Source organism: Bos taurus, chromosome 4 (assembly GCF_002263795.3).
Source record: "Bos taurus isolate L1 Dominette 01449 registration number 42190680 breed Hereford chromosome 4, ARS-UCD2.0, whole genome shotgun sequence".
In the NCBI taxonomy this organism is placed as follows: domain Eukaryota; kingdom Metazoa; phylum Chordata; class Mammalia; order Artiodactyla; family Bovidae; genus Bos; species Bos taurus.
Window position 1 is genome coordinate 82182974 of NC_037331.1, and position 10569 is coordinate 82193542.

General features: G+C 37.9%; 1 protein-coding gene across 1 annotated transcript in view; it reads left to right on the forward strand.

Annotated features, from left to right (window-relative positions):
- VPS41 (VPS41 subunit of HOPS complex) overlaps window positions 1–10238 on the forward strand; it is a 226380-nt gene extending 216142 nt beyond the window's left edge. The window contains exon 29 of the mRNA XM_059885622.1: window positions 9969–10238. Within this exon, the coding sequence (XP_059741605.1) occupies window positions 9969–10223 (255 nt within the window). The 3' untranslated portion in view covers window positions 10224–10238. The remainder of the gene's footprint in view (window positions 1–9968) is intronic.
- Window positions 10239–10569: the final 331 nt, after the last annotated feature.

The following is a 10569-nucleotide window of genomic DNA, read 5'->3' on the forward strand; positions in this document are numbered from 1 at the left end:
GGACTCCGTTGAGCTGTGCCCTGAGCCAGCTCTGGAAATCTCACCCGCCTTTGTGCCTTGATCCATCAGAATGCAGATGCTTACCATTATAAGAAGACTTTCTGCAGGGCCCAGCCTGCCAGCACCTTTGACTGTTGCTTTGGCACCTTTACTATATTCTCAGCCCTGTTGCCTCTGCTAAAGGAACTTGCCCAGCAACACCCGGTCCTTCTTGGACTGTGGCCCAGACATATACTTTCTATTTTTTATTTTTCTAATTTTATTTTTTTATTCTGTCATTTTCCTGCTGTTTTCTGCTTATTGTCTGTTTGTCTTGTTTTTATTTTTAGTTGTTTTTTTTTTTTCTTTTTTGCCATGCTGTGTGATTTGTGGGCTCTTGGTTCTCAGGCCAGGGGTCTAGCCTGAACCCCTGTGGTGGGAGCACTGAGTCCAAGATGCTGCAATAATAGAGATCTTCAGGTCCCAAGGAATATTAATTGGTATGTGTGCTCCCAGAGGTCCTCATCTCAGTACCAAGACCTGGCTCTGCCCAACTGCCTGCAGACTCCAGGGCTAGATGCCTCAGGCTGAACAACCAGCAAGACAGGAACACAGCCCTACCCATCAGCAAAAATGAGATTACAGAGAAATATGTTTTAGATGAAGGAGCAAGGTAAAAACAAATAAAGATAAATAAATTAAGGGGAAATAGGCAAACTACCTGAAAAAGAATTCAGAGTAATGACAGTAAAGATGATTCAAAATCTCAGAAATAGAATGGAGACAAAGATCAAGGAAATGCAGGAAATGTTTAATAAGGACCTAGAAGAGCTATTGTTTAGCTCATCAACAACAACAACAACAACAAAAAAAACCAGTGATGAACAACACAGTAACTGAAATACACTAGAAGGAATCAATAGAATAACTGAGGCATAAGAACAAAATGTAAGTTGGAAGATAGAATGATGGAAATAACTGCTGAGCAGCAGAATAAAGAAAAGAGAATGGAAAGAAATGAGAACAGACTGAGAGACCTATGGGACAATATTAATGCACCAACATTCAAATTATGGTGTCCCAGAAGAAGAAAAAGAGAAAGGGTCTGAAAAACTATTTTAAAAGATTTTGGTTGAAAACTTCAATAACATGGCAAATGAAATAGCCACCCAAGTATAAGAAGCCCAGAGTTCTACACAAGATAAACCCAAGGAGAAACATGCTGAGACATATAGTACTCTAACGAAAATTAAATTCAAAGAAAAAATATTAAAAGCAGCAAAGGAAAAACAACAAAAAACACACATGGGAAATCCCATAAGGTTATCAGCTGATTTTTCAGCGGAAACTCTGTAGGCTAAAAGAGACTAGCAGGATATATTTAAAGTGATGAAAGGGAAAAACCTACAACAAATTCTACCCAGCATGGATATTATTCAGATTCAACAGGGAAATCAAAAGCTTTACAGAGAAGCAAAAGCTAAAAGAATTCAGCACCACCAAACCAGCTTTACAACAAATACTAAAGGAACTTCCCTAGGCATGAAACATAGAGAAGAAAAAGACCTACAAAAACAAATGCAAAACAATTAAGAAAATGCCAGTGGAAACAGACTATTGATAATTACCTTACATGTTAATGGAGTAAATGCTCCAACCAAAAGAGACAGACTGGCTAAATGGATACAAAAACAAGATCTATATATGCTGTCTCTAAGAGCCACACTTCAAACCTAGGGACACATACAGACTGAAAGTGAGGGGGTGGCTAAAGGTATTCCATGCAAATGGAAACTGAAAGAGAGCCGGAGTAGCAATACTCACATCAGACAAAATAGACTTTAAAATAAAGACTGTTACAAGAGACAAGGACACTTCATAATAATCAAGAAATCAATCCAAGAAGAAGATAGAACAATTATATTTATGCACTAAACATAGGAGCACCTCAATACACAAGGCAAATGCTAACAGCCATAAAAAGGGAAATCAACAGTAACACAATAATGGTGGGGAGGGGGGGCTTTAACACCCCACTTACACCAATGGACAGATCATCTAGACAATAAGAAAACACAAACTTTAAATGATACATTAGACTAGATAGACTTATGGGTCATTCCATCTGAAGGCAGTAGAATACACTTCTCAAGTGCACATGGAATAGTCTCCAGGATCAATTGTATCTTGAGTCATAGATCAAGCCTGGGTTAATCTCAGCAAATTGAAACTGTATCAAGCATCTTTTTCAACCACACTGCTATGATATTAGAAATCAATCACGGGGGTGGGGGGAACTATAAAAAACACAAACACATGGAGGCTGAAAAATATGCTACTAAATAAAAGACCACTGAAGACATCAAAGAGGACATCAAAAATATGTGGAAATAAATGAAAACAAAAACACAATGACTCAAAACCTATGGGATGCAGCAATGCAGTTCTAAAAGGGAAGTTTATAGCAATCCAATACTACCTAGAGAAATAAGAGAACTCTCAAATAAACAACCTTACCTTACACCTAAAGTAACTAGGCAAAGAAGAACAAACAGAACCCAAAGTTAGTAGAAGGAAAGAGATCATAAAAATCAGAGCAGAAAAAAATGAAATAGAAATTAAGAAAATAGCAAAGATCAATAAAATCAAAAGCTTGTTCTTTGAAAACATAAACCAAAATTGATAACATTTAGCCAGACTCATCAAGGAAAAGGGAAAAGACTCAAACTGATAAAATTAGAAACAAAAAAGGAGAAATTACAACTAACACCTCAGGAATAAGAAGGATCATAAGAGACTCTTACAAGAAACTATATGCCAATAAAATGGATACCCAGAAGAAATGGATGAATTCTAGAAAGGTACAACCTTCCAAATGAACCAGGAAGAAATAGAAAATATGAAGCGATCAATAACAAGTACTGAAATTGAAACTGTGATTAAAAATCTCCCAACAAATAAAAGTCCAGGACCATGTGGCTTCACAGTGGAATTCTACCTAATATTCAGAGACGAGCTAACACAATCTTAGCTAATACAAACCTTAGGAAGGAATACACCCAAGCTCATTCTACAAGGTCACTTCACCTTGACACCAAAACTAAAGGTATCACAAAAAAATGAATATTATAGACCAATATCACTGATGAACATACATGCAAAATTTTTCAATAAAATACTAGCAAACAAAATCCAACAACACATCAAAATGATCACACACCATGATCATGTGGGATTTATCCCAGGTATGCAAGAATTTTTCCATATATACAAATCAATCAATATAATACAATATATCAACAAATGGAGATCATAACATACATGGTGATCATAACAAACATTATGATCACCTCAATAGATGCAAAAATCTTTTGACAAAACTCAATATCCAATTATGATTAAAAAAAAAAAAAACTTCTTCAGAAAGTGGGCATTGAGGGAAAGTGAAAGTGAAGTTGCTCAGTTGTATCCAACTCTCTGGAACCCAAAGACTGTAGCCTACCAGGTTCCTTCGTCCACAGTATTTTCCAGGCAATAGTACTGGGTTGGGTTGCCATTTCCTTCTCCAGGGGATTTTTCTGACCCAGGGATTGAACCCGGGTCTCCCGCATTGTAGGCAGACACTTTTACCGTTTGAGCCACCAGGGCCATATATGACAAATTCAAAGGAAACATCACTCTCAATGGTGAAAAACTGAAAGCATTTCCTCTAAGATCAGAAACAAGACGAGCATGTCCAGTCTTACTACTATCACTCAACATGGTTTTGGAACTCCTAGCTACAAAAATAAGAGAAGAAAATGAATTAAGAGGAATCCAAATAGGAAAAGAAGAAGCAAAACTGTCACTGTTTGCAGATGACATGATACTATACATAGAAAATCCTAAAGATGCCACCAGAAAACTACTAGACAATGAATTTGGTCAATTTGCAGGCTACAAAATTAATACACAGAAATCTTTTGCATTCCTATAACCCTAGCAATGAAAGATCAGAAAGAGAAATTAAGGAAATAATCCCATTTACCATTGCAACAAAAACAATAAAATACCTAAGAATAAACCTACCTAAGGAGGCAAAAGACCTATACTCAGAAAACTGTAACAGATACTGATGATGGAAATCAAAGATGACACAAATAGATGGAGAAATATACCATGTTCTTGGAATGGAATAATCAATCTTGTGGAAATGACTATTCTACCTAAAGTAATCTCCAGACTCAATGCAATCTCTATCAAAGTTTTCACAGAATTAGAACAAAATATTTTACAATTTGTATGGAAACACAAAAGACCCTGAATAGCCAAATCAACCTTGAGAAAGAAAAATGGAGCTAGAAGAATCAACCTTCCTGACTTTAGACTACACTACAACGCTATAGTACTCAAGACAGTAATGGAATCAACCCCAAAACAGAAATATAGATCAATGGAACAGGACAGAAAGTCTAGACATAAACCCACACGCCTCTGGTCACCTAATCTATGACAAACGAAGAATATACAAGAGAGAAAAGACAGTCTCTTCAGTAGGTGGTGCTGGGAAAATTGGGTAGCTACACGTAAAAGAATTAAATTGGAATACTTCCTAACACCATACACCAAAATAAGCTCAAAATGGATCAAAGACTTTAATGCCAGGCCAGAAACTATGAAACTCTTAGAGGAAAATATTGGCAGAACACTCTTTGACATAATCTCAGCAAGATCTTTTTTGACCCACCTCCTAGAGGAATGAAAATAAAAATAAACAATTGGGACCTAATTAAAGGTAAAAGCTTTTTCACAGCGAAGGAAACCATAAACAAGATGAAAGGACAACCCTCTGAATGGGAGGAAATATTTGCAAATGAAGCAACTGACAATTTGTATTAGTTTTGGATTAATCTTCAAAATATACAAATAGCTCATGCAGCTCAATACTAAAAAAAAAAAAAAGACAAGACCCAGTCAAAAAATGGACAGAAGACATGAACATTTCTCCAAAGAAAACATACAGATGGCCAACAGACACATAGAAAGAGGCTTGACCTCACTAATTATTAGAGAAATACAAATCAACACTACGGTGAGGAATCATCTCACACTGCTCAGAATGGTCATCACCAAAAAATCTACAAACAATAAACGATGGAGAGGGTGTGTAGAAAAGGGAACCCTCTACACTGTTGGTGAGAATGGAAACTGATACAGCCACTATGGAGAACGATATGGAGGTTCTTGAAAAATACTAAAAATGGAACTACCACCTGACCTTGCAATCCCACTCCTGGGCATATAGCTGGAGAAAACCATAATTTCAAAAGATACATGTTCACCAATGTTCATTGCAGCACTATTTATAATAGCCAGGAAGCAACCTAAATGTCCAACAACAGAGGAATGGATAAAGAAAATGTGGTGTGTGTATATATATATATATATAATGGAATATTACTCAGCCTTTAAAAGTAATGAAATCATGCCATGTGCAGAGACATGGGTGGACCTAGAGACTATTAAACAGAGTGAAGTAAGACAGAAAGAGAAAAACAGTATCATATATTAAAGCATATATGTTGAATATAGAAAAATAGTACAAATGAACTTATTTGCAAAACAGAAAAAGAGACACAGATGTAGAGAACAAACATATGGACACCAAGGGGTGAAGAGGAGAGTAGGGTAAATTGGGAAATTGGGATTGACATATATACACTGCTATGTATAAAAGAGATAACTAATGAGAACCTACTGTATAACATGAGGGGAGGTACAATTTATATAACATATAGTAAGTTAACCTTAAAAATGCATTCTGATATACATTAGGTGCAGACAAATACTGTTTGACTCCACTTATATGAGGTACGTAGAAGAATCAAATTCATAGAGTCAGAGAAATATTGGTAGATACCAGGGAACGGAGTGTCATGATGGGGAATGGAGAGATAGCATTTAATGGGGTCAGAGTTTCAGTTTAGGAAGGTGAAAATTTTGGTGGATAGATGATGGTTCGAGTTGCACAATGTGAATGTACTCAGTGCCACTGAACTGTACAGTTGAGTATAGTTAAAATAGTATGTTTTATATTATGTGATTTTCACCATAATAAAAAATATTAAAAAAATAAAAATCCTTAAAGAAAAAGAACCTGTCCAATAAGAGAGCTTAGGAAATGTAGATTGTAGACATCCAACCCAAAGTATATGAGCTTCCCAGGTGGTTCAGTGGTAAAGAATCCGCCTGATAATGCAGGAGCAGCAGGAGATGCACGTTCAATCCCTGGGTCAGGGAGACCCCATGAACAGAAAATGGCAACCAACTCCAGTATTCTTGCCTGAAAAATGCCAGAGGAGTCTGGCAGACTACAGTTCATAGGGTCACAAAGAGTCGGACATGACTAAGCACATGTGCACACAACCCAAGTTATAGAGGGCAGATGTGGGGCTGAGAGATAACACTGAGATCATTTAGGATGGATGATGGAACAGCATATACCCACAATATTGGTCTTCAAAGAACTATTGCTCACCTTTAAAAGACTGACATTCTTTGGATGGTAATCAGTTCAGTTGCTCAGTCGTGTCCAACCCCATGGACGGGAGCATGCCAGGTTTCCCTGTCCATCACAACTCCCAGAGCCTGCTCAAACTCATGTCCATCAAGTCAGTGATGCCATCCAGCCATCTCATCTTCTGTCATCCCCTTCTCCTCCCACCTTCAATCTTTCCCAGCATCAGGGTCTTTTCAAATGAGTCAGTTCTTCTCATCAGGTGGCCAAAGTATTGGAGCTTCAGCATCAGTCCTTCCAATGAATATTCAGGACTGATTTCCTTTAGGATTGACTGGTTTGATCTCTTTGCAGTCCAAGGGACTCTCAAGAGTCTTCTCCAACACCACAGTTCAAAAGCTGTGGTAACTGGATGATTGTAAATACAAACACTCATTAACAGTAACATCAACAAAACAAGAGAATGGAGAAGATGACCAGAACAACTCTACTACTAGGATTCCTGAACAAGACATGTTGATTTCACCCTAAAGGCATAAATCCTGTGGGCATGGTCTCTGCCCAGTCAGGGTGATCTTTGAGGTTGGAGAAGGAGATGAAGACAGGGGTCCCAAGGCTCTGCCGAAGGGAATCAGTTTCAGTGTTAGCAGGTCAATAGACTTGGCCAAGACAGAGAAATCATTCTTAAGCCCATCATATGCCCGTTTTTAAGATTTTTGAAACATATTGTCAAATTGCCCTCTGGAAAGACTCTCTTCAGCAGTGTTTGAGAACATGAATGTAATCTTAGTGATTAGTGGAGCTGAGATAGAAAACTGATTGTTTTGGAAAAGCCAAGGGAAGCCTTTTGAATCTAGAGGTGTCAGAGTGGCAGGAAGGGAGTTCTGGGGAAGAGGGAAAGGCTGTCCTTGGGATTGGAGTCACATCACTTACCTCTTAACCCAACAGCCACGTAACAACATGGTTTATTAAGGAGACTTTTAACAGTCAAACAGAGAACTTTGTAAGCTGAAGGAAGGTCAAGATTGTTGAAGAAATCCTCTGACACAGTCTGTTGTCCTGACAACTGAGAGTTAAAGCCATTTCAGGCAGCTCCTGTCCATTCATCCAGGAGCCTTCCTGATGGTGAAAATCAGACTGCAAGCCTGTCCTTGGACACAGCTTTCTTTTTTCCCCTTGTTCCTGCTTCAATTTCTAATAAAAAAAAGAAGTGCCAATTTCCTCATAAAAATGTGTTCTAATCTTTTTCATTTCCCGAGCAGATTTTTCTACACAGAGCCGGTTGTTAGGATATCAACTTTTAGTCTTGTTAATGTTATGTTTATTTTTTGGTGTGACTTTGTCATGTTACATGAAGCTGTTAACCCAAAAGAGACTTTAAAATTTATAAGCGCCACAAAAATAGTTGAGCACGGCAGTAGGTCCAAAGAATACAAAAAGGATTAGGACATGAATCCTGCTTTCCAGAAGGTTAGACATTCCTCTAAATTTTCAGAGCATATAATCAACTAAGATCAAGTTTAAGAAAAAAAGAGTCAAACAACCCAAGTAAGAAACAGATAAAAAATACAAAGAAGCAATTCACTGAAAAGCAAAGATAAATGGCAAAAAGTGAGATAGAAAAAGTACAACCTCACTAATGCTAAGGAAATGAATGAAGTATGCCAAGGCTGTTGGCAAGCGGACAGGGAACAGATACATTTTATAAACTGTAGGTTGGTGGTGTAAATTGATCGCAGTTTTTTAGAAGGTAATTTGGCAATATTAATTAAAATTAAAAATACATACAACCTCATGCAGACATTCAACTTGTAGATATCCATCCTAGAGAAATTCTCACACCTGTGAACCAAAAGCATGGCCAATGATGCTCATTGTAAATGTCAATCAGTAAAGGCCTACATAAGCCATGGTTTATGCCATGGAATTCCAGAGCACAGCCTAAAGGTTATGGTGGACCAATCTCTATGACATATTTTAAACTGTAAATGGGAAAGCTGCAAAACTGTACAAACAATATGGTTCCACTTACGTACAAGAAAACAAAGCAATCATGTTCTTCAGGTACATACATTAGCAGGTAAATGCTGAGAAATAATGGCAGTTAAGTTACCTCTGGGGTGGGGAGAGGCCCTGGGGAAAGAACTAGAAAAGGGATTGTTTTTTGGCTGTCTGAGTTGTTTTCATAGGAATGTATATATTCATTACTTGGGTGACTAAAAAATAACATATACCAAATTTTAAAAGGATCAGCAGCAGGATATGATTCTTACAGTAATGAATTTCCTTCTATCAGTACAGAGGTTCTATTTCTTTGAACGTCTCCTTCTTGAAAGTAAATATTCCTATGGTTCTGCATCTTCTAATGCATAGTATGTCCCTCAGTGTCTTACCTGACTAAGAAAGAAAACACTCTTGCTAGTTCTTCCAACAACAGTTCAATTCCAAGTTCACCCTGACCTGGAAAGACTCTGTTGAGTGCCACTGGTAAGTAAGTGTGTTTCTTAATGACTCCAAAGGAGAATATCAGCTACCATTTTGAGGTGTTTAGGTACTTCTGTGACTTTGTAGTCTTGCTTAATAAGGTCAAGATACTTTTGGAATGAATCTTCCAAGGCATTTTCTCAGAGCCAACTCAAGCTGTGGATTTGCTGTATCATCAGGCTTGTGGGTGATGTACTGTTTTTAAGAAGGCGGTAAAACTTGGCTTGCCTTCTTTTCAAAGGCGTGATTTTATTTTCTCAGTCTGTGTATTTTGTGACCAGTAGCTGGGAAAATTACTAGGATCAATGCTTTTAAAAAATAGTTTAATTTTAAGCTAAACTAAGAAAGAAAATAAAATCATGTTTCTGTAGTCTTTTCAAGAAGATAACCTAGAAAATGTTACACAGGCAAGATCACAATATGAACAATGTGGTCTTTCCTGAAAAAATCTACAGAAGATCTACTAAGGGGGAGGAGAGGATATCCATTCCAATAGGTTGATCACAGATACGTGTCTGTGATCGTTGGATGTAAAAGCATTTTGCAGTGGTTTTGGGGAAAATATTCACGGCGGTTCCTCTGATCTCAGCATCTGGGTATCTAAAGTCTTCTGTTTGCTCCAAACAAATTCTAAGTTACTTTGTCTGCTTGCTGTCTTTTACACTTAGGTACCTATCACTTTCATTGACAACTATTTAAATAAATTACAGGAACACTGAAATACATGCAAAACAGGAAGGGCCACCAATGTTATACTTGGGACAATTTATGGTCTGGGAAAGTCCTTAATTCTCTGCCTTCTTCAAGCACTTCATGGATAAAGGGACTTAAAGAAAATAAAGAAAGAGAAAAGAATTATTAGCAAATATTATTAAGTGACTAGTACAGTGTATCTTGCATACTTTTTTACAGTATGACCACCTGGGTCTCTAGGGTATGGCAGAGGTGATCAAGATTAGGTCATAAAAATGCCTTGCACTTACATGTCGTTCTTTTAAAACTTACCCAGGGTGCCGAGAAGGTCCTGACCACACACACAACAAAACACCTCTGCCTAAGGTGGCGGTCCAGACAGCAGCTCCACCTATGGTCCCAGCAGAGAGCCAGCATCAAGCACTATAAACATGAATGGGGAAGGCTTCAAGGTGACTCCAGCCCCAGCTACCATGTGAGTGCAATATCAAATGAGAATGACCTTGCTGAGCCCTGTCAAACCCAAGCACTTAAGTGTAAAAAAAAAAAAAAAAAAAACACAATAAAATGATTGCTATTGTTCTGAGCTACTAGGGTGTTTCTTTTAAGTAGTAATAATTACACTTAAGCAATTATTATGTGGCAGACACCATTCTGCATTATACACACATTTGTCATTTAAACTTCACAACCACCCTATTATTAAAGGTGAGACCAGGGAGGCAGACAGGTAAAGGAATGCTGCCTAGGTCACCCAGCTGGCGTGAATCTAGGTGAGTCTAGAGCCTAGACTCACCTTCAAAAGGTACAAGATGAGCCTGCAAGGACCTGGGAGGTTGTCTGGTCCCTTCCCCTTGTTTCAGAGTGGGCAATGGCTTGTCCAGCCTGCACAGCCAGCGCAGGGCACTTTGCCCTGT